Source organism: Rhinoraja longicauda, chromosome 4 (assembly GCF_053455715.1).
Source record: "Rhinoraja longicauda isolate Sanriku21f chromosome 4, sRhiLon1.1, whole genome shotgun sequence".
NCBI lineage: Eukaryota > Metazoa > Chordata > Chondrichthyes > Rajiformes > Arhynchobatidae > Rhinoraja > Rhinoraja longicauda.
In genome coordinates this window covers 35152992-35178299 of record NC_135956.1, presented here as the reverse complement: position 1 = coordinate 35178299, position 25308 = coordinate 35152992, and the positions used below count along the sequence as shown (strand labels likewise).

The window sequence follows — 25308 nt, the reverse complement described above, 5'->3', positions numbered from 1 at the left end:
GCAATGTTCCCATCTCTGGAACACTGGGCAGTTTTCACATTAGCCTCATTAGCCAGAATCGACAGTGGAATTAAATAATCTTTGATCCGGGATTGATGCAAGCCAAATAAACACGACCTAATTTTGGGTTAGACTTGAACCTGGTAGAAATCTCAAAGCTTCTGACTTGGGATCATCGACCCAAATGTTTACCCATTTCTTTCTCTGCAGATGCTTCCTGATTTACAAAGTATTTCCAGCAATAAAACTCTTGGCCATTGGCTTTATTTCTTAATATCTGTGAACAATCATCAAGTTAGCTTTTTGAATTTGTCTTCTGTAACTGAGGAGGTTAAATGGCATCCAGATTTTAATACGGGAAGTGTGGAGTGGTATATTGGCTTTTAAGGATGCCAGCTTTTCTTGGGAAATATAAAATGGGACGGAGGAGCATTAAAATCAATGGGTACAGATAACCAAAACATTAAACTATCTGTGCAGACTTAAAACATTTTCAATTTCATTAAAATTGATTAGAGGAACAGAATTCAAAAGTAGTCATATATTAAACTTTGTTAAGTTTGGTTCAACTGCACACTTATATTTGTTTTTACAAAAAGGAAATGGGAACAATGAAGATATATATTTTTTAAAAAGACAAATGTAATATCAAAATTTATTAATATAAGGATATATATAAATATATAATATATATCTAAAATCCTTTTAGATTTAATAGGGATCCTTAAGATTATGAATGGGTTTGAGTTAGATGTTGCTTCCTTGGAGAATCTAAAACTATGGCTGTAAATTTAAGGTTCGTATTACTAAATCTACAATGAGAATTTGGCGGATCTCTTGCATCAGAAGCGGTTAAAATGCTGAACATTACCGAATGGAGTAGTTGAGGTAAATACCATAAATAAAGTTGACAAAGTCGGTAAAGTATACAATACAATACAATATATCTTTATTGTCATTGTACAGGGGTACAACGAGATTGGGAATGCACCTCCCATACGATGCAATAATTGAATTAATTTAAACAGCAACCCAACGAAACAAATTGTAACAGTTTTAAGACAGAATAAAGTGCAAGTAGATTTGTGCCGGATCACTGTGCGATGTGACCATCCGGCTCAGCAGGACCGGATTATAGATTATAGGTTTAGAGACGAGTAATAAACACTGGCTTTGCCAGTGACCCCAGACCTTATGGAAATAAATAGATAAATTCTAAAGATGAAACAAGTGGTGGTACTTGTGTGGACCTGTCATGGACAACTGTGACATGTTTCTGTGCTGTTAATGCAATATAATTTATTTGTTTGTTCAATTTCAACTAATCCTGTATTTCATTTTGCTTTTCAGTGCTGAAGGAAGTCACACATCAGGCCAGAGCAATGGTAGAGATCAGCAGGCTCTAGCAAAAGCTGTACAGGTTCACCAGGACACACTACGCACCATGTATTTTGCTTGACAGGTGTCTTCAGTTGGTGTTTCTGAACAGAGCTGGGCTAAGACAAGACCAGCTGCATTTTACCAGGCAGGTTGTGAAGAATGAGTTGCTAGATGTATTGCTGTGTACACTGCCGTACCTTGCAAGTCTCCCTCAATTATGGGGTTCAGTGTTACACAGTAATGTTTTAATCAAGCCAAATGTAATGTTTTCCTTGAAAAGCAAAAGCATGAATAATTGGAGGTCTGTGGTAGTTGTATCAGTACATATCTCCACCACTGCAAGTTAAATAAATGCAGCCTAATTCTGCATTAGATTTAAACTTGGTAGAAAGCTTTTCAAAAGAGAGATTTGTGGATGCATTAAAGTATGCATTAGCAACTACATATTTGATTGAGGTTTGTTTAGGATGGCAAAGTAATGTAAGAATTTAGAGGATGGTGTGACTCTCTAAAGACATAGTATCCCATTTGTTGGCTTCAAATGGCAGAATTTTGAGTTTCAAAATTGAACATTTTTTAATGGCATTCCTCATATTAGATCTGGAGTTTTATCCAGTCAATTCAATTAAGACTACTGTAATACAGTACTGTGAAATATGGCAATCTTAAGTCAGAATGGGGGCAAAGGTCTTTTAACATAAACTAAATTTATGAACAGCAAGTTTCTTTTTTTTCTTCTTTTTTTTTGGACAGGCAGTATAATGTGTAGTAGGTATGACTTTCTCAGCAGATTGCCAGCAGAAGGCATGCAGTCTTTTTAAGGTGTGTTCGGTAGAAAATTTTGTGTATTTTAAGCAATGAATCTTTGGAGACAATCTATAAAACATTAACTAGACCAGATGGGCACTATTTTATATATTGAGCTAAAATCTCTTGATATTTTTGTAAGATGCTGCAACTGATTAGTTCTCAACTCTTAATACAATAATGCTTATGATACAAATCGAGTATTTTTATGCTATGGTTAGTTTGCCACTACTGTGGCCTGCAGCCAAATTGGATGTAGGGATTGCCATGCCAATTGCTTCACCTATTTGAATTCAATAATTACAGGGCATATGAGAACTTTCAAAATGTAAACTTTGAGAATGAAGTAAATTTCTGAACTACCTCGTGGTTACCCTCACATCAACAAAAACAGATTGTGCACACAACACTGTCAATGTTAGCAGTTCAAAGATGGTGCTAGTTTTTTTGCTAAGAGGCGAGATTTATTTTAATGGTAGTCACATAATTTTACGTAGAACTGATTCATGGATAAAATTTATCACAGACTAAAACCGGACATTTCTGTATGATATAAATATTTGTTTTGATGGCCGATATGCACTTGGTAAATGACTTAAATACATTTTTACATACCTCAACTCTTCATCAAATCTTTAAATCTCGAAGAGAGGGCAACCAGCATAAATGTCAGTCTTAGTGACTTATTTATATGGCCATAAATGAAAACTAATATTGCACATAGATCTCATCTGGGCAACACATTTGCTTTTGAAGTTTTGCAACAAGTGTAGATAAGGCAACTTGTAGAAGAATTTTATTAAACTGTTTTCATATTTCTATATCTGACTCTGGTACTATGTACATATGTGACAAGGCTGGAACTCATTACAAAAATGGGAATATTTTTGACAAGCATTAAGATTTTTGTGAATTTTTAAATTCTGTCATTATTGAAATATGTATCTGGGCAGACTAATAAAATGTGCTTAGTTACAACATGTAACTGTTTAACAAATTCAGTAATTCCTGTAATTCTAAGATGAAGTAGTGATGGGCCCACTAAAGGTTGTGAGTTTAGTTTTATAATTAGTTTTAAAGTAGTGAGGCTGCAGGATAATTATGAAAAATCTGAACACCTGCTGGGTTATATTTGTGATATTTCCTTGGTATGGACACTATGCATGCAGCTTCTAACTTGGTAGACCCTAGTTCAATCCTGAGTCCTGGCTGATATTTCCATTTTGATTTCCTGTATTATTCAGGCTTTAACAGTTCAAGAGGGCAAGTTTGCTGGGAGTGGAAATGTTTTAGTGAGAATAAATATATTCATCTGGTGTGTTAGTTATTGAGGAGATAAAATCAGTATTTTCATAATTGTGGGGATTAATCTAGAAATCAAGTTATTAAAATTAATTGTTTAATGAGTAGCGATAGCATAGTGAATATGCCAGGCTTTAAAGAACACTACATGTTTTACTGTAGAAATATACTATTTCAAAATTAAGGCCGATGAGTATTGGTGACGCTGAATTTTAGAAATGAAGCATTTCACTGGAAATCAGGCAGGCAGGAATGAATCAATTTTAGAATGATCATTTTCAACACACTGTATTTATAGCAGCTTGTTAGTATTTAGTTAATCCTCAGATTTGGCCTCAACAGTTCTTACCAAAGGTTTATCTTAGCTACTTGAACTGCTTGGCTTATTGATTGAGCTATCACAAGATAAGTTAAGTTTGGGAAAATCTGCAATAGAACATTGTTCCATTATATTTAGAACTGCTTCTTCACATTGAGTTCTGTATTCTTTTGGGGCATGTGACCTAGCACTTATTGAAATTGGTTACTTCTGGATCAAGCTCATGTATTTTAAGTACAAATTCAAGGAAGTAACTTGGCAAACCAATGTGTACAGCTTTAGAGATTATGGAAAATATATTGCCGTAGTTTTTCCAATTCTTGCATTAGCCATTGACTTTGATGGACTGGAACTGGACAATCCCATGATCTATAACTCTGTTCTTGTATCCAGGGTGGATTTTAGTTATTGAAGTGTCCTTAGCTATTAAGCAATCTCTAACCAGCACTATTGAAAAGTTTACATCTTGCTTCAAAGTTATGGGTGCTACTGTGAACTGGCCCCTGCATTCTGTTTGTGCGCTGTATACTGACAGTGATATTGATAGTAAATCGGAGGAAAGGGATCATTTATTAGAATGCATCTGTGCAAGCAGCAGCTCTTTGAGAAAAATGTATTGCAGTCACTGCCATTTGAGAAGCAATTGAAGCTGCAATTGGGTGATTTAATCTGCCTTATAAATTACTGCCATTGGTGGCCAACATTAATTTTGGGATAGTTATTCTAACTTTAAAATTGTAGACAAGGAGCTAGGTTGTAAAATAGTTTAGAATTTTAAGCATGTAGCAGAATTCAACATGGGATGGAATGATAATTAGCATTTTCTATTGTAAATGTCGTTGTGTTTAATTAAAAAATATTAATGCGTATAATTTTGTAATCTACAGTGTAAACTTGTGTAAACATAAAGGATAACAAAAGTTAGATTGTTTTTAGGTGACATTTGCTTAAATTGTTTTGTCACATCTTGGCTGTGGCATTTTAAAATCGTATTGACCTGAGGTGTATAAAATGGGTTTCTGAAAATTAATTTACAGTCTTTGTGAGCATTATATACTGTTTCCCTTTTGAGTCTTTGTACTAAAGACAATAATTAGCCTTTGTGGCCTTTCTATATGTAAAAAAAATCAGATCACATGGATCTAGCCAGATACATAATTTTTAAAAATTGCAATTCTAACTGAATGGCTCCACTGAATGGCACAAATACAACTTAAAACACAGATCTAGCAATGTGTAATACATGATAGTGCACTTTCTATAAGCCTTTACATTTGTCAGTGGTGCTAAAAAGAAGCTGAGTCTTGCACAGTTTTGAGAATAATTTTTTTTAATCAACCAAAATAACACGTGCAAATATCTTATGTGCTTAATGATGAAAGCTTAATAGATGTACCCTCCCTCCATGTAAAATGTAAGTTACATAACTTACTAAGATATAACATAATACATAACATAACTAAAACGGTGATCACTGACATTATCGGAAGGTATTAGAAGATATTATTTAAATCTACAACCTATTCAAGAGTTTAAAGTCCATTGGTGCTACCAATTAATATTAAACTGAAGATTTTATCTTAAAATTATGATGCATTTTAACAGCTACAATTCTAATAATTCATACCTATAAAATTATATTTGTAGCAATTTGACTTACCTAGTCTTCATGAGTCTGATCTAGTATTGTATTTGATGCTTCAGTGAAGAATTATTCAGTCCAGGTTACTTTATATTAATATAAACACTTGACATCATCCATACAAAACAAACCCTCTACTGATAATTTGGGCTCTCAGTTTAAAAGTATACTCTACTTTGGAGAGGGAATAAGAAATTATTCACTAAATGTATGGAAATACAGGAATCCTACTGATGTAATCTCAGGACAAATCTGAGATTTGTCTCAAGGCTATGCTGTGCAAAATGAATAGATCTTTGTATTATTACATATAATATACCACAGTTAGACTATCATTTGACAATGCTGTCACTTGTTTTTAGATGCATCCTCTCTAAACTCCCTTTTTGAGATGTTAGTGGTCTTGTAGAAAGGTCCAGCTCTTGTGCTTTCTGCTCTGTTCAGAACTGTGGTGCTGCCAATTATTTTCATTTGTGAACTTTAATATTGATTTATTGTCCCATTGTTTCCAAAATGTTTTTAAAGCTTCGATCATTTGTTGATGCAAGACAGATCAGATTGTTCTAGCAGAGCTGGCAACTGAAACTTTCAATTTGGTTCTTAGAAAATAACAGATATTTAAAAAAAGAAAGCAGCCAAACTGTATTAAGCAGCTTATCATGTGTCATTGGGCACTTAAAAGAAAAAAGAAACTAATGCAAAAAGGCATATCTTCCATCAAGCTGTCATGCAAAATGAAAAAGGTGCTTTGGAAATAACTGAATTTTAGAAATAATCCGGAGTGTCACCTGTCTTCTGTTTGCCTGTGATCAGAATAAACCTCAAACTATTAAAGATTAGAAAACAAACTGTAAAACCACCTAAGGAAGTGATGATGTTTCTCAGACTATTCCATTTGCTTCAAAGATTACTTCAAGTTGAAGTTATAATTAGTGGTTTTTTGTTTAGATTTATTTCTTGTGGGAGGTAATAGAAAGTGAATTGGTGCCAAGATGGCTGTACAACATTGTAAGCTTTGAGTTACCATCCTTATTTATTTGGCCTATGTTTCTATAGAAATGTGAATCAGGATTCTGTGTTTAATATTTGGTAAATGGCTTTAATATTAGTTTATGTCAACACTGCACAAGAGGGGAACAAAAGATATTTTTTTCCTATCCATATTAAGGTCACTTAGACCTATTCCTTTTGCTCCAAGACCAGAGAAGCCTTTTTCCAGCCAAATGTTTTCATGCTGTGCAAAGAAATCATCCATATTTTGGAGAAAATGGCATAGGATCTGTCAGTTTAGTTAAAAACCTGACCTTTGTTTCCATTTTCTTTTGTTCCTCGTCGCCCTTCTCTTCCCACTCCCAAAATGAAATCTGGACCTACCTCAATATATTACTCTGCTGCATCCATAATTATGAAATGATATATTTCCTTGCTTCAAACTATGATAAACCAAAACAAATAATTTTTAGTTGAAATTAATTTTGATTTGACCTGAACTTAGGCAAAGAGTTTTTTCCCCCTTAAACTTTATTAATAGTGCTTTATTTTGTTCTTTGTGCCTTGTGTAATCATCCCATTGCATGTCAAAATCTGCTGAAGGGGTTAAATAGCAGTGTATGACTGTTGTACATTACTGCTTAAATGAACAAAATACGTTAAAAACTTAATATATTTTGAGAAATTGTAAAACATCGTTATTTATGCTGCATTGAATGATCAGTATTGTTGCACTTTCTCAGCAGTCACTTATGCCATATGACGGCTGTTAACAAAATACTGCGGAAAAACGAGGTGATCCTGGACAATGATTTTAAAGGAAAAGAATGCTACTTGTAAATCCTTAGGGCAAAAGAGGATTTAAAATATTTTCAAGTACCTCAAAAGCCTGACATATGCTGCATTGATAAAGTTTTGAGTATTCTTTGTTTTGCTGTTTTATTGAATTGCACAAACTCATCTACCTTCTGTAACTACTGCAATTTAAGATGTTGGCTTACTTCTAGGGCACTGGTAGAATTGGGCACAAAGTGGACTTCCAATAAAATTTTCTTCATGCTTTTATGTTTTAGGATAGGGTAGCTTGGATCCTAATTGAAAATTGTTTTCTAGATCTTTTAACCAGCACAAATAAGGTTTGCTACTTAACCTAGTGTTTGTGGTCCATTTGCGCTTGAATGAAGCCGTTTACACTCCCTGTGGCAATGAAAATTCGCATTGCTGGCAGTTTGTTTCACTAATGTTATGTAAATACTTTAGGTTAAAATTGTCCATTCCTTTTTGGTCAATATTTTTTAATGAGCTGAATAACTATGCTGTAACTCTTGACAAGTATCATTATATATGAATTTGTGAATATCAGATATCAATTTTTTTGACTAGCAGTATGGTATGAACATTTTAATAATAAACTTATGTATCTTTAACAAGATGTGTATATGTGATTAATTGACATGTGCTTTGTACTCTCCATGTTAGCTTTTGCCTTTACATTCAGCCTCTGTTTTGCATTTATGATTCCTAATAGAAAATCTATGATTGTCTAAATTTGTGGTAAAATTGAAATGGCATAGTCTTAAGCTCAATATAAGTCTTGAATTTATAGACATTGATGCGATCTTAAGACTTTGAAACTCCATTATAATTAGATTATCACACGTATAAGCTATGTCATTGTTACCACAAATTCACTTAGTCAAAAGAGAGCCAAGCTTGTGCTTCTGCTAGCTCTTTTAAGAGTGATCCACGTTAGTTCCACACATCTGCCTTTGACCAGTACCCAATCCAGAAGTACCTATTTATCTTCCCCTTTAAAGCAAGTTTGAAGAGGAGGCAAATCATTTTTTTCTTGCCCACCACCTCCCATTTCACTTTGCATCCTCTTTGCTGGTGATGTTAAATCAATGATTATTGGTCTAATCACTCAAAGGTTTTTCTCTTTCTCTATTTAAAAACTTGAAATATGAGTGGTCTCTCAATTCCAAGGAGAATGTCCACATCCTTTCCAAACTCATAACTAGTGTTTCATTCATGCCAACTGTCCGATGTATCAAGTCTAATGCTATCTCATTACTTGAGCCCAGAATTGTCCACATTAGGCATAACGAGTGAATTAAAAGTTCTTGCATAATATCTACTTATATAATTCATTCTGCCAGGTAACAGAATGAATTTTAGTCACTTTATCAGTTTGTTCTACTTTCATAGATTTGTGTAAGTGCATTTGGGCAATCTCTTGAGTCATAGAGTTATACAGTGTGGAAACAAGCCCTTCAGCCCAACTTGCCCACACCAGCCATATCGCTCCAAACCTGTCCTCTCTGTGTACCTGTCTGTTTCTTAAACGTTGAGACAGTCCCAGCCTCAACTACCTCATCTGGCAGCTTGTTCCATACATCTAAAACCCTTTGTGGGATAAAGTTACCCCTCAGATTCCTATTAAATCTTTTCCCCTTCACCTTGAACCTATGTCCTCTGGTCCTCAATTCCCCTACTCTGGGCAAGAGACTCTGTGCATCGACCTGATCTATTCCCCTCATGATTTTATACACCTCTATAAGATCTCCCCTCATCCTCCTGCTCTCCAAGGAATAGAGACCCAGCCTACTCAACCTCTCCCTCTCGCTCACACCCTCTAGTCCTGGCAACATCCTTGTAAATCTTCTCTGAACCCTTTCACACGTGACAATATCTTTCCTATAACATGGTGCCCAGAACACAATATTCTAAATGCAGTCTCACCAACGTCTTATACAACTGCAACATGACCTCCCAACTTCTATACTCTCTGATTAATGAAGGCCAATGTGCCAAATGCCTTTTTGACCACCTTATCTACCTGCGACTCGACCTTCAAGGAACCATGCACCTGCACTCCTAGATCCTACACACTGTGTAGGTCCTGTCCTTGTTAGACATCCCAAAAGGGAACACCTCACACTTTGTATTAAATTCCACCAACCACTCCTCAGCACAACCTGGCCAATTGATCCAGATCCTGCTGCAATCTTTCATAACCATCTTTTCTATGCAAAACGTACTATTTACTGAGTATTGATACAAAAAGCTGGAGTAACTCAGCGGGACAGACAGCATCTCTGGAGAGAAGGAATGGGTGACTTTTCGGGTCAAGACCCTTCTTCAGACTGGTTATGGATAAGGGAAACGAGAGATATAGTGGGTGATGTGGAGAGATAAAGAACAATGGATGAAAGATATGCAAAAAAGTAACAATGATAAAGGACAATGGTGGCGCAGCGGTAGAGTTGCTGCCTTACAGCGAATGCAGCGCCGGAGCCCTGGGTTCGATCCTGACCATGGGTGCTGTCTGTATGGAGTTTGTACGTTCTCCTCGTGACCTGCGTGGGTTTTCTCTGAGATCTTCAGTTTCCTCCCACACTCCAAAGATGCAGGTAATTGGCTTGGTAAATGTAAAAATTGTCCCTAGTGGGTATAGGATAGTGTTAATGTGCACGGATCGCTGGTCAGCATGGACCCGGTGGGCCGAAAGGGCCTGTTTCCGCGCTGTATCTCTAAACTAAACGAAACGGGCTGTTTGTAGGGTGAAAATGAGAAGCTAGTGGGACTTGGGTGGGGGAGGGATAGATAGAGAGGGGAGGCCGGGGCTACCTGAAGTGCGAATTTATAATGCACCTGATTTAGCTATTCATAAAAGTATAGTGGAATGATACAGCCACAAAATTACACCTCCACTGCCATAAATTTTCCAATATGCGTGTTGGAAGGTCACCACTTTAGGTTCCACTCCAATCTGCATACCATCAGCTGCTACATTGCTGTTAGTCATAGTGTGATACAGTGTGGAATCCGGCCCTTCGGCCCAACCCAGCCAACAATGTCCCAGCTACACTATTCCCACTTGCCTGCGCTTGGTCCATATCCCTCCATGGTCCTATCCATGTACCTGTCTAACTTTCTTGTACATAATAGTACAAGCCAACGTATATAGTGCGACCTTAGTAGTGCAAAGTCCTTAGTGCTGAAGTCGGGTTGTGTAAGGTGGTTCAAGAAACTAATGGTTAATGGGAAGAAGCTATCTTATTGAGATACAACACGGAAACATGCCCTTGGCCCACCAAGTCTGCACCAACCAGTGATCACCCCATACACTAGCACTATCCTACACAGCAGGAAGAATTTTACCAAAGCCAATTGACCTACAAGTCTGGAGTGTGGGAGGGAACAGGAGCATCTGGAGAAAATCCACAGGGAGAACATACAAACTCCTTACAGACAGCACCTACAGTCAGGATTGAACCCGGGTCTCTGGTGCGGTGAGGCATCAACTCTACCGCTGTGCTGCCCGTAGAAGTGGTGGAGAACTCAGCAGGTCAGGCAGAATCTGAAGTGATTCGACCTGAAATATCTATCCATTCCCTCCACAGATGCTGCCTGACCTGCTGAGTTACTCCACCACTGTTTTTTCCCCCTCCTGTACATTGTCTTTCAGTGACTTGGACACAATGGCACTTGGATACCTTTGAACATCAAAACCAGACATCACTTAAAAAAATACTCTGCTTTTCTGTTATGTGGAGTAAAGTGGAAACATTTATGTTTTTTTCAATGTGACATTTCATTTATCGGATACTTGTCCACTCACAGAGCACATACATAACCACTTCCAGTTTCTACATCCTCTGTCATACTCAATCCTGCCAAGTTTAGTAATGAACCCCCCAGCCAAATGGCTGATAAAGATTGTGAAAAGCTGATAGCCCAGGTCCTTTCACTGCAGTGCAGCCTGCTGATTTGATAGATCTCTTTATTTCCACTCTTTGCTTTCTGTCCAATATTCAATTTCCAAGCAATGCCAAAACATTACCCCCCCCCCCCCCCCCCACCAATTCCAAATTGACCAATTTGGAACCTTATTCCAATCTCCTGTATATGAACATATGCTTTTTGTATAATCTGCAACCTTTTATTATGCCCCTACAATTTGGGAATTAACGTTCATTTGGTAAAAGGATGGGACCAAGCAAGAAGATCTATGTGAACTCAATTGATACAGGCAACAGCCATCCACTGTGATCCATGAAGGATAAGGCAAGATAATGGAAGAAATGGGTGTGCACTGGGGCGGGGGCACAGGAAAGAGAGGGAATTCACTGTCCATTGGGTTGTACGCTTCAAAGGAGGAGGAAGGAGAAGCAAGTATGTTTCATGTCATAGTGATACAGTGTGGAAACAAGCCCTTCGGCCCAACTTGCCCTCATGTCCCAGCTACACTAGTCCCCCCTGCCTTATGCATGGTCCATATCCCACCAAACCTGTCCTATACATGTACCTGTTTAACTATTTCTTAAATGTTGGGATAGTCCCTGCCTCAAATACCTCCTCTGTGAAAATGTTACTCCTCAGATTCCTATTAAATATTTTCTACTTCACCTTAAACCTATACCCTCTGGTCCTCAATTCACTTACTCTGGGCACGAGACTCCGTGCATCTACCCGATCTCTTCCTCTCATGATTTTATACAACTATGAGATCAACCCTCGTCCCTCCTGTGTTCCAAGGAAGAATCCCAGCCTACTCAACCTCTCCCGATAGCTCAGACCTCTAGTCCTGGCTACATCCTCGCAAATCTTCTCTGTACCCTTTCCAGCTTGACATCTTTCCTATAGCATTGTGCCCAGAACTGAACACAATACTCTGAAGGTGGCCTCACCAACGTCACATCCTGCAACATGACATCCCAATTTCTATATATTCTGACTGATGAAGGCATTGTGCCAAAAGTCTTTTTGACCACCCAATCTACCTGCGACTCCACCTTCAAGGAACAATGCACCTGCACTTCTAGATCCCTCTGCTCTACACTTCACAGAGCCCTACCATTCAATGTGTAGGTCCTGCAAATGTTAGACTTCCCAAAATGCAACGCCTGATTTCTCTGTAAATTCCATCAACCATTCCTCAGCCCACCTGGCCAATCGATCAAGATCCTGCTGGAATTTTTCACAACCATCTTAACTATCTGCAAAACCACCCACTTTTGTATCATCATGTGAGTTTATAGGATCATGGGAACTGGGACCCCAGGAAGGAATGGGCACAAGGGAACCAGGATTGTGGTGAGTCAGACAGCATGGGAACCTGAGACGGTGAATGGGAAGTGCAAGAACTAATGTATGGGTATGCAGTATTCAGCACCCAGTGAACCATTGGGAATTTTAAATAGTGGATTAAATGGAGTTTCCCCCCCCTGTATTTTCCCCCCTGTCTGGAATGGGTGGATACTGAATGGGGTTTTCCTTTAGTCCAGGAGTCAAGTAGTAGATTGCAGTGGATAGTCTGTCCCCTGTAATGGAGACAGAGAGATCAAGAAAGGGGAGAGAGATGTCAGATTGGCCGATTGAATTCAAGGACAGGGTGGAAGTTACAGGGAACAATACAGCACAGAACAGGCCATTTGACCCATAACGATAATCTCTGCTTGCACATGATTCACAACCCTCCATTCTCTGCATCTGCAAAGCTTTTAAAATGCCAACATTGTAACTGCCTCCACCACCTCTCCTGCCAGAGCACTCCAAGCACCTGCTACTCTAAAAACCTTGCTCTGGACCATTCCTTCAAACCTTTCCTCTAACCTTAAAGATATGCCCTCTAGTTTTTAACCTTTCCACACTGGGAAAAGGGTTCCGTCTACTCTAGGCTTCTCAATGTTGTACAGTGCCCTCCATAATGTTTGGGACAAAGACCCATCATTTAATATTTGCCTCTGTACTCTACAATTCGAGATTTGTAATAGAAAAAAATCACATGTGGTTAAAGTGCACATTGTCAGATTTTATTAAAGGGTTTTATTTAAAAGGTATACATTTTGGTTTCACCATGTAGAAATTACAGCTGTGCCCCACTTTTCAGGTCACCATAATATTTGGGACACATAGCTTTACAGGTGTTTGTAATTGTTCAGGTGTGTTTAAATGCCTCCTTAATGCGGGTATAAGAGAGCTCTCAGCACTGTCTTTCCTCCAGCCTTTGGAAACTTTTATTGCTGTTTATCAACACGAGGATCAAAGTTGTGCCAATGAAATGAGACTGAGAAACAAGAATAAAACTGTTAGAGACATCAGCCAAATCTTAGGCTTACCAAAATCAACTGTTTGGAACATCGTTAAGAAGAGAGAACGAACTGGTGAGGACTGGCAGGCCATGGAAGACCTCCACAGTTGATGGCAGAAGAGTTCTTTCTACAATAAAGAAAAATCCCCAAACACCTGTCCAACAGATCAGAGACAATCTTCAGGAGTCAGGTGTGGATTTGTCAATGACCACTGTCCACAGAAGATTTCTAAACAGAAATACGGAGGCTACATTGCAAGATGCAAACCACTGGTTAGCTGCAAAAATAGGACGGCTGGGTTACAGTTTGCCAAGAAGTGCTTAAACAAGCAACCACAGTTCTGGAAAAAGGTCTTGTGGACAGATGAGAAGAAGATTAACTTACAGTGTGATGGCAACAACAAAGTATGGAGGAGAGAAGGAACTGCCCAAGATCCAAAGCATACCACCTCATCTGTGAAACACGGAATGGTGGGCATGTATGGCTGCTGATGGTACTGGCTCACTTATTTTCATTGATGATACAACTGCTGATGGTTGTAGCATAATGAATTCTGAAGTGTATAGACACATCCTATCTGCTCAAGTTCAAACAAATGCCTCAAAACTCATTGGCCGGCGGTTCATTCTACAGCAAGACAATGATCCCAAACATACTTCAAAAGCAACAAAGGAGTTTTTCAAAGCTAAACAATGGTCAATTCTTGAGTGGCCAAGTCAATCACCCAATCTGAGCCCAATTGAGCATGCCTTTGATATGCTGAAGAGAAAACTGAAGGAGACTAACACCCAAAACAAGCATAAGCTAAAGATGGCTGCAATACAGGCCTGGCAGAGAAGATCACCAGAGAAAACACCCAGCAACTGGTGATGTCCATGAATCGCAGACTTCAAGCAGTCATTGCATGCAAAGGAAATGCACAAAATACTAAACATAACTACTGTAGCGACCATAGGGATTGGTCCTGAGAGTCGAACTCTCGGATTGGCCAGCTAGGTCAGGTGGTGGTTTTGGCGCCCAAAACCAGTCAGTGGGAAGAGAACTTCGAAGCGAACAGTTTGATTTAATGGTTGTCTGTAATTTCGTTTGTTATACTTTGTAATCGAATATTGCTGCCGCATTAAACTTCTTTAACAAAGAACAAGCCTCCAGACTCGCCATATTGGTGACCCCGACGTGATCTAGCCGATCATCTACCATGGAGGGACAAGACGCCCCTCCTGCGGCTCCAACGCCCGGCGTACCGCAGCTAAACGCGGTCAGCGTTCATCTTTCTCCGTTTTGGGCACATCAACCCCACCTTTGGTTTGCCCATGCAGAAGCCCAGTTCCACCTAAGAAACATCTCGGTGGATGAGACGAAGTATTATTACCTGGTCAGCGCCCTACCGCCTGAGACGTCCGCACGGGTGATGCAATTCATCACCTCCCCTCCTGCAGACGGCAAGTACGAGGCGCTGAAGGTACTCGTGCTTCGAACCTTCGGATTCAGTAGACATGATCGAGCTGAGAGGCTTATGCACCTACCGGATCTCGGAGATCGGCTGCCGTCCGCCCTCATGGCTGAAATGTTGGCGCTGGCAGGTGAGCACAAGGATTGCCTCATGTTCGAGCAGGCATTTCCAGATGATGTTAGGCTTATGCTCAGATTGTTCTTTTAAGGACCCCGTGGCATACGCGGAGGAAGCCGATGCGCTCATGGCGTCCAAATCGAAAAAACATAGTTCGATCAACAGGGTCTCGGCTCCATCGGGCAGCCAGCAGCGGCACCAAGATGGCGCCGCGACTCCCGCCATTTCTCCAAAACCCCGCAAAAAAGATCCGCACAAGCGCGGCTGGTGTTATTATCATCTAAGATGGGGTGGAGAAGCCCGCAACTGCCGCTCGCCTTGCACCTTCTCGGGAAATGCCTCGGCCGATCGTACATAGAGGCTGTTGCGATTGGCCAGAACCGACGCCTCTACGTCCGAGATCGATTCACGGACACAGAATTCTTGGTCGACACGGGAGCCATAGTCAGCATCGTACCGCCGACCGACCTCGAAGCCCGATTGGGTAAGAAAGGGCCTACCCTCATCGCGGGTTAATGGTAGCCCCATCCGCACGTATGGTACACGGGCAATGTCTCTGTCCTTAGGCACGCGCACGTACGAATGGTCGTTTATCATCGCGGAAGTCGGTCAGGCGATCCTGGGCGCAGATTTCCTCTGGGCCTTTTCGCTAGTTCCCGATGTCCGAGGTAAAGGCCTTCGATCCTCCGCTAGCAGTGATGAGCCCGCTGCTCCACCGCCGGCCAGCCCGCCCAGCCCGACTGCCCAGGCCGTCGTCGCGGCCTCCGACCCGTATGCTGCGGTCCTGGCTGAGTTTCCGGAGCTGCTTGTTCAGCGTTTCGACGCCCCTTCTGCAAGACATTGTCCATCACATTCCCACCGAGGGCCCCCCTGTTTTCGTGTGGGCCCGGAGGTTGCCGCCGGACAAACTCAGGGTAGCACGTGAAGAATTTCAGAAGATGGAACAAATGGGCATTGTCCGTCGGTCCGACAGCCCGTGGGCTTCTCCGTTGCATATGGTCTCCAAAGCATCTGGAGGGTGGAGACCATGTGGAGATTACCGGCGCCTTAACGCCGTCACCACGGCGGACCGCTATCCCATACCGCACATCCAGGATTTCTCGTCCGGGCTGGAAGGTGCCGTAGTATTCTCCAAAATTGATTTGGTGCGGGGCTACCACCAGATTCCTGTGCACCCGGGAGACATACCAAAGACTGCCACGATCACTCCGTTCGGGTTGTTCGAATGGTTGCGTATGCCTTTCGGTTTGAAAAACGCAGCACAGGCTTTCCAGCGGCTTATGGACCGTGTGGGTCGGGATTTGTCTTTTGTTTTCATTTATTTGGATGATATCCTGGTCGCCAGTCGCTCGGTGCGGGAACACCTGGTCCATTTGCGGACGGTGTTCAAGCGGCTTCAAGACCACGGGCTCATCATACACCCCTCCAAGTGTCAATTTGGCCTCCCCTCTATTGATTTCTTAGGACACCGGATCACCTCAGCCGGCGCCACTCCTTTGCCTGACAAAGTGGAGGCGGTTCGTGCCTTCCCGCGACCCACCACAATAAAGGGATTGCAGGAGTTCGTGGATATGGTGAATTTCTATCACAGGTTCGTGCCGGCAGCGGCACGGGTCATGCGTCCACTCTTCCAGTGTCTCGCAGGCAAACCTGTAGAATTGGAGTGGTCCGCGGCCGCTGAGACGGCCTTTGAGGCAGCTAAAGTGGCTCTGGCAGACGCCACCATGCTTGTCCACCCAAGCGCCTCCGCCCCCACGGCCCTGACGGTCGATGCGTCGGACGTGGCGGTGGGAGGGGTTTTGGAACAGCATGTAGTTGGCAGCCCTTGGCGTTTTTCAGCCGACAGCCTAACACGGCTGAGCTGAAGTATAGCGCCTTTGACCGAGAGCTTCTGGCTCTCTATTTAGCTGTCCGCCACTTTAGGTATTTTTTAGAAGGCCGCCCATTTGTGGCCTTTACGGACCACAGACCGTTGACTTTTGCTTTTTCGAAAGTGTCCGACCCATGGTCGGACCCATGCGCCAGCAGCGGCGCCTGACTGCCATGTCAGAGTTTACTACCGATGTTCGCCACGTCGCGGGTAAGCTGAATGCCGTTGCTGACGCCCTGTCCCGGCCAGCCATTTCCCCAATTTCAGCGGTGGAATGCGAGGTGGATTTCCAGGAGCTTGCGGAGGCACAGCGCCTGGCAGACACTGCCTCAGCATACCAGTCCACCACTTCGGGGTTGCAGTTGGCCCCAGTGGCTTGCGGGCCTGCGGGTACAAAAGTCTGGTGTGATGTTTCCCTTCCCCGCCCTAGGCCGGTGGTGCCGGCCGCCCTTCAGCGCCGGGTGTTTGATGCCATTCATGGGCTGGCGCACCCGTCCATTCGCTCCACCTCTGCCTTAGTAGCCGCTAGGTTTGTGTGGCATGGCCTGCGGAAGCAATGTGTGGCATGGCCTGCCAGACCGCTAAAGTTCACAGGCATGTCCAACCTCCGGTGCAGGAGTTTGCGGTCCCTGCGGTCCGTTTTTTCCATATTCACGTTGATTTAGTTGGACCCTTGCCTTCCTCCAGGGGCTACACTCACCTACTCACGGTGGTTGACCGATTTACCCGTTGGCCGGAGGCCTTCCCATTGTCCGACACCTCCGCCGCCTCTTGTGCCCGGGTCCTGGCCCTCCATTGGGTGGCCCGCTTCGGTGTTCCGTCCATTATTACCACCGACCGGAGGCCCCAGTTCACCTCTACCCTTTGGGCTACGCTAGCGGAGCTGTTAGGTTCCCGGTTGCAACAGACCACGGCGTACCACCCACAGGCTAATGGGCTCGTGGAGAGGTTTCACCGGCCACTTAAGGTGGCCCTCAGTGTGCGGCTGGACGGCCCTGACTCGATAGACCAGCTCCCCTGGGTCCTTTTGGGCATCCGTACTGCTCCTAAGCAGGACCTCGGAACTTCGTCCGCGGAACTGGTATATGGCTCGCCACTCAAGAGTGCCCGGGGATTTCCTTCCGGAGTCCTCTGGTCAGCAGCCCTCGGTTCCGTCGGTTTTGGCATCCCTCCGGGCGCGAGTGGGTTCCCTGGCTCCGGTCTCTACTTCACGTCACGGGTGTCCCATGATGCATGAACCGCCTGCCTTGAAGGACTGTGAATTTGTGTTTCTGCGTAGAGATGCCCATCGTTCCCCGTTGCAGAGGGTCTATGAAGGACCGTTCCGCGTGTTGCGTAAAGGGACGGTCACCTTCACCGTAGATGTTGGGGGCAGGAGTGAGCTCGTCTCCGTGTCCAGGCTCAAACCTGCACACTTGGATCAGGACCGCCCTGTCCTGGTCGGTCAGCCGCCTCGGCGGGGCCGCCCTCCTGCAATTCTACCTGACCCGGGACCCCCTGCTCCTGTGGTGCCTGCAGCCCTTCTCCTTACTCGTTCTGGTCGCGAAATCCGGCTCCCTGCTAGATTCCTTACCTCGGGTTCTGGGGGGGGGGGGGTCATGTAGCGACCATAGGGATTGGTCCTGAGAGTCGAACCCTCGGATTGGCCAGCTAGGTCAGGTGGTGGTTTTGCCGCCCAAAACCAGTCAGTGGGAAGAGAACTTTGAAGCGAACAGTTTGATTTAATGGTTGTCTGTAATTTCGTTTGTTATACTTTGTAATCAAATATTGCTGCCGCAATAAACTTCTTTAACAAAGAACAAGCCTCCAGACTCGCCATACTACTTTCATTTATATGACATTGCTGTGTCCCAAACATTATGGTGCCCTGAAAAGGGGGTACTATGTATACACACTGCTGTAATTTCTACATGGTGAAACCAAAATGTATAAAAATACCCTTTATTAAAATCTGACAATGTGCACTTTACCCACATGTGATTTTTTTCTATTACAAATCTCAAATTGTGGCGTACAGAGGCAAATAAATAAATGATGGGTCTTTGTCCCAAACATTACGGAGGGCACTGTATATTCCTATCACCTCCCCTCTGAGAAAACAATCCAAGTCTGTCCAACCTCTCCTTACATTAATGCCTTCAAATTCAGGAGGCATTCTGCTCCCTCTCCAAAGCCTGCACATCCTTCCTGTGATAGAGCAACCAGAATTGTACACAATACTCCAAATATTTCCTAACCAAAGTCCTACAAAGTTGCATCGTGACGTCCACTCAATGTCCCAAACGACTCCATGCAACTCATGGACTTCACCAATTTCCATCCTGCACTCAAATTTACTTGAACCATCTTCGACACCTCCCTTCCTTTCCTTGATCTCAGTTCCCATCACAGGAAATAGATGATTGACTGACGTATATTACAAACCCACTGATTCCCACAGGTATCTCGACTACACTTCTTCCCACCCTGCTTCCTGCACTCTATCCCCTACTCCCAATTCCTCTGTCTACGCCGCATCTGAGACCAAGATAAGGTGTCCCTTAACAGGACATCCAAGATGTCTTCATTCTTTAGGGAATGGGGGTTCACCTCTCCCATCATAGATGAGGCCCTCACTTGTGTCTCCTCGTTACTCTGCAGCTCCGACCTTGCTCCCCCTCTAGTCGCAACAGAGACAGTCCCCAGTCCTTACCTTTCAACCCACCAGCCATCGCATACAACACATAATTCTCTGAAATGTTCGCCACCTCTAACAGGATCCCAACACTGGTCACATCTTCACCCCTTTCTGCCTTCCGCAGACCGTTCACTCCGTAACTCCCTGGTTCACTTATCCCTTCGGACCCAAACCACCCTCACCCCAGAAACCATCCCCTGCAACCGCAGAGGATGCCATACCTGTCCCTATATTTCCTCCCTCGACTCTGTCCAGGGACTCCAGCAGTCCTTTCAGGTTAGGCAGAGGTTCACTTGTATCTCCTCCAACCTCATCTACTGGATCCGTTATTCAAAATGTGGACTAGTACATCAGCAAGATCAAATGTAGACTGGGCGATTGTTTCGTTGAACACCTTTGCTCAGTCCGCATGAACCTACCTGATCTCCTGGTTGCTAAACACTTTAATTCTCCTTCCCATTCCCACAGACCTTCCTGCCCTAGGTCACCTCCATTGTCAGAGTGAGGCAGCTTAGTCCAGTGGTATGAATATTGATCACACTAACTTCAAGTAATCTAAGCATTCCCTCTATCCCTCCCCTACCCAAGTCGCACTAGCTTCTCATGTTCACTCAACAGCTAACAATGGCCTGTTTTCTTTATCATTACTTTTTCTGCATATCTTTAATTTATTGTTCATCTGTTTATATCTCTCATTTCCCTTATCAGTCTCAACTCAAAACGTTATCCATTCCATCTCTGCAGAGATGCTGCCTGTCCTGCTGAGTTTCTCCAGCTTTTTGTGTTCTATCTTCGCCCCAAACAATGAAGGCAAGCATAGCATAACTCTGTTTGTGTTGCCACTTTTAGGGATCTGTCTTTGGGCCCCAAAATTTCTCTCTGCATCAATTATATTTGGGGTCTTGCCATTAACCGTATACTTTCCCCCTAGATTCAGCCTCCCAGTGTGCAATACCTCACACTTGCTTGGATTAATCTCTATCTGTCATCTTTCAGTATCAGATCTATAATCAGTAATTGATCAATACCCTGCTTTAACCTCTCATGGCCTTTCTCATAGTCTAACTCCACCAATTTGTTATCTGCAAATATTTATAAGCAAACCATCTACATTTACATGGAAACAAAGAACAGCAGTTGCTGGTTTATACCAAAGATGGACACAAAGTGCTGGATTAACTCAGCAGGTCAGGCTGGGTTCCAACCCAAAATGTCAATCATCCTTTTTATCCAGAGATGCTGCCGGACCCTTTGAGTTACACCAGCAGTTTGTCTATCCATCTACGTCCAATAGATCCCTGTGGAACACCACTGGGTACAGACCTGGGTACAACACTCACCGCTACCGGCTGCCTTCTATGGGTACACCAATTCTGAACACAAACTACCGAGTCACCATAGATCCAGCTGCATCCTAATCTTCTGGATCAGCCTGAATTTCATCCGCTTTCATAGTAATTAACCAAATTCTGGAGGGTAACTTTTATTTTTCAAATATACAAAAGTATATATCACATATATACATTTTATATTGTTTGCCATTAAGTCATTAATAATAAACAAGAAAATTTCTTCAGAAAAAGACATCATCCCTTTAATGAACGGAAGGAACTGTTAACACTAACTGTTAAGACTTCCCATCTCCTCTTCATAGTAACACATTTTATGGAAATTATGCACATGTAAACTTGTGGCAATTTGCTCGAAATGCTCAACAGTATTGTTTTTAAAAAAAAAATCCTCTTGCTCTATACAATCTTCAACAAGTTGGCATGGTGAAATGGTATTCCTTAGGACTCATTTTCTTCTTCATCTTCGTCCTCTTCCTCCTCATCATCGTCATCTTCATCATTTTCATTACCACCAACCACTTCGGCACCACCAACTCCATCTTTCTCTTCCTCGAGCATCTTTAGATATTCACTTGCCAAGATCTTTTTTGGTAAAATATCTGTAACGATGACATTTGAACTATATCAAATGCATTTAATTATCACTAGATCAAATTTTAATTCACTTTTAGTGGTGGATCTTTATGAAACCTGACCATATGTAACACGATGCTTGACTCAATGTTTTTTGAAATATCAATCTTTTCATAAATTACAGGAAAGACAATGCATGCAGTTTTATCAACATCTACTGCATCCTGGTAACCAGCTGCGAGAGACAGCATATGGTATACGTTTGTTGGCCAAGGCACTGAGTATAAGAGTTGAGATGTCATGTTGCAGTTATAGAAAACTGGTTGGGCCGCATTTGGGAGTACTGGTTGCCACTGTGTGAAGAATGCAATAGAGAGCATATAGAAAAGATTCACAAGGATGTTGCTGGCTTGGAGGGTTTGGGTTATCAGGAGAGATTAGCTACTTTACCCAGAGCAAAGGAGGCTGAGAGGTGGTATGTCAGAAGTATTTCAAATTATGAGAGGCATAGATAGGGTTGAGACCTCGTATTGTTTCACGTAGTAGGGGTATCTAAGTCTGGAGGGCAATAGCTTATGACGAAAGGAATGATGATTATGAAATCTGAGAGGTGAATTTTTTTATATAGTAGTTGGTATCTGCTAGAACAATGGTGCTTTCTAACAATACTCAAGAGGCACCTGGACATGTGCTTGAATGAGCAGGGCATGGAGGAATATGGAATTATTGCAGGCAAGTGGGATTAGATACAGATAAGCACGATGATTGGCATAGACAAGGTGCACCAGAGGCCTTGTTTCTTTGACATACAACATCATGATCTGAATTCAAGACATTAATGTAAAATAGGAGCAAGCTTCTTAACAACAATCCCCAGGACACCATTCATCGATCCACCATCATAGCAAAACTCCTTCTGAATATGTCTATTGTTTTCTAGTCGTTCTGATAAATTCTAATCCACACAATTTTGCAACAGTTTCCCTTCTAAAGCTTCTGAGCAGAAGTTTGTCTATTTTTTGGGGAAATCCAGGCAAGGGATGTCAACATTTTTCCATGCTGAAACTTGCCCTTCAACCATGTTTTCCACTAAAAGGATTTTTTCCCCCACATATTTAATTGTTATAGAAATATACAGACCAGCTAGAAACTGGAATGTTTCGGAGTTCTCCACACAGTCAGCCAGGTCATTGTAGGCAAGCTCCTTTTTTTCAGAAGTGCTGCTCTTGTATGCATATGTGGCAAGATGTTGCACAAATAATTCCTGAAATGCAATAAAAAAGAAAGGATGATATAATGGAAAGATCAACAAATACAATTTAAAAAGGAGCCAATGTATTGCTGGTTGTGTCCTAATCAGAATGCTCAAGCAAATATGTAAGAACATTTAAGAATTAAAACAAAAGAACAATTGTAGTAGGGAATTTCAAGTCTGTCACTCCCCCACCCTAGTTGGTGTACTAGTTTCACCGTTGTCCTGTTGAGTTTCGCTTTTTGTATTACTTGTTATCATCTTCTCCACAGCCAATAATGGATCATTTCCTTGACTCACCTTTCCTTAATCATCGTTGTTGGCTTTGATCTGTCTTTTTGTATATCTTTCATTAATTTGTTCTTTGCACCGTTTCATATTTCTCGGTTCCCTCTCCCTGACTCTTAGTCTGAAGAAGTGTTTTGACTCGAAACATCACCCATTCCTTCTCTCCAGAGATGCTGCTTGTCCCGCTGAGTTACTCCAGCGTTTTTGTGTCTATCTTCAGTGTAAACCAGCATCTGCAGTTCCTTCCTACACACTAAAGGTATGTCCTAGCGGAAATATCTCTCCACATCCACGCTATCTAGGCATTTCATTACTTGGTAGGAGTATGTACAGCCAATGGAGAAATGTATCCGGTTTATGACAAACCAACAAAGGAGGAAGCGTAAAAAATACTTGACCGCCCACTGTTAGAATATTGCCAGACAATATAGGACCCTCACCAGAAAAACAACATTGACACCCTTGACAAGGTTCAATTGCGTGCAGCACGGTTTGTTTGTGACGACTACTCAAGACAGTCAAGCGTTTCCGATATGTTAAATCGGATTGGCTGGGAGTCGCTGGAGTCAAGAAGCACCAAAGAAAGCTCGCTTATGTACTGTCGACAAAGCGACTCCTGGCATCATCCCACCGGAAACATATCTCACTTCATTCAATCCAATACCCAGAAATTTACAAGACAGTCCTCAGGTTACTTCATTTATACTAGAATTAGAGCAAATAAAAATAGCTACCAACAGTCACTGTATCCATAGACTATCCCAGAGTGGACACCACCAGATGTGCATCAACCGTGTCACTCTTCAAGTCACAGCTCGACAACTTGGACATGGGTCATCTCACCAAACTTGTCCACATAAACATCTAAATAACCCTTTTGCATCCAGTCCCCACGTGAGCGAACCCCGCACGAGATAATCCAGCTGTTGGCGGTTGTGCAGTAGAAAAGAGAAAGAAAAAAATGTACTCCCGTGCGCCGGCCGCAGGCCCGGGGCCAGAGGAACCGCCGCGGGCCCGGGGCCAGTGGTATCGCCAGTGGATCCGCCGCGGGCCCGGGGCCAGTGGTACCGCCAGAGGATCCGCCGCGGGCCCGGGGCCAGTGGTACCGCCGCAGGTCCGGGGCCAGAGGAACCGCCGCGGGCCCGGGGCCAGTGGTACCGCCAGAGGATCCGCCGCGGGCCCGGGGCCAGTGGTACCGCCGCAGGTCCGGGGCCAGAGGATCTGCCGCGGGCCCGGGGCCAGTGGTATCGCCAGTGGAACCGCCGCGGGCCCGGGGCCAGTGGTACCGCCAGAGGATCCGCCGCGGGCCCGGGGCCAGTGGTACCGCCGCAGGTCGGCGACCCCGTGGGGAACCGGGGCTCCGTGAACCCCGAGCCGGAGGACCCACCGCAGGCCCGGGATCTCCAGGTCAGAGCAGAGGCCGGAGATGCTGCGGACCCGGCGTCTCTCTCCCTCCCTCCCTCACCGTGGCTTTGGCGGTGAGGACCAGCGCGTCCTGGTTGATGCTCGACACGTCGGGGCAGCTCTTCATGATGAGTTTGACGCGGGAGAGCGGTAGCGCGAGGGGCGCGGGCGGGGGGCTGCGGCGCGCGGGGAATCGCAGACCCTCGCGACGCCGCGCTCCCTCCGCCATCTTGCCGGCCGGCCCGCGCCCACCGCCGCCCCGCCCGGGGGGGGGGAGAGCTCACTGAAGTCTCGTGTTTGATGGGAGGGGGCAATCAAACACGAGACTTCAACACCGTACCAAAGATTCCGAAGCTGCTTTGCACCCGCTCTCCCGAAGCAAACCCCCCAAACAAAGCAGAGTTGTTTATCACCACTGAACTGTTTATAAATACTTTGCCTCCCCCATTAGCGCGCGGGAGTTGGTATCGTCCCGTCGGATGGATTGTACCACTGCTGGAGATGGGAGGGGGGGCGGAATCTAGTCAAATCTTTAAACGCCTCCTGATGACCAGTTCATGTTTTACAAGACGGAGCAGTCTGTTTTACAGTAAGTTAACAATAAGCGCACTTTTTGGTTGTAATAGATTCTCCAAGAAGTTCTCCGTTATTTATATGCTTTGGGTTTGGCGGGGACGGGCAGTGGTGGCGCTGTTGTACCAGGGACGAGCAGTGGTGGCGCTGTTGTACCAGGAACGGGCAGTGGGGTCGCTGCAGTTACCGGGGACGGGCAGTGGGGGCGCTAC

General features: G+C 43.5%; 2 protein-coding genes across 3 annotated transcripts in view; one reads left to right on the top strand and one right to left on the bottom strand.

Moving 5' to 3' along the window:
* ago2 (argonaute RISC catalytic component 2) overlaps nucleotides 1-7820 on the top strand; it is a 74728-nt gene extending 66908 nt beyond the window's left edge. The window contains exons 19-20 of one of the 2 annotated variants that reach the window (XR_013547163.1): nucleotides 1351-1525; nucleotides 7184-7820. Coding sequence is in view for 1 of the 2 variants with exons in the window: in XM_078397505.1 (XP_078253631.1) it covers nucleotides 1351-1459 (109 nt within the window). In the remaining variant the exon portion in view is untranslated. Of the gene's footprint in view, nucleotides 1-1350 lie in introns of both variants that reach the window. The other variant, XM_078397505.1, reaches the window with a different exon arrangement.
* A 13300-nt stretch (nucleotides 7821-21120) lies between these two features.
* chrac1 (chromatin accessibility complex subunit 1) lies at nucleotides 21121-24846 on the bottom strand. Its single transcript, XM_078398592.1, has 3 exons — nucleotides 24585-24846; nucleotides 22720-22843; nucleotides 21121-21605 (listed from the first exon to the last, which is right to left on the bottom strand). Exons 1-3 carry the CDS (start codon nucleotides 24750-24752, stop codon nucleotides 21445-21447), a joined length of 453 nt encoding a protein of 150 aa, XP_078254718.1. The 5' UTR covers nucleotides 24753-24846; the 3' UTR covers nucleotides 21121-21444.
* Between the last annotated feature and the right edge of the window lie 462 nt (nucleotides 24847-25308).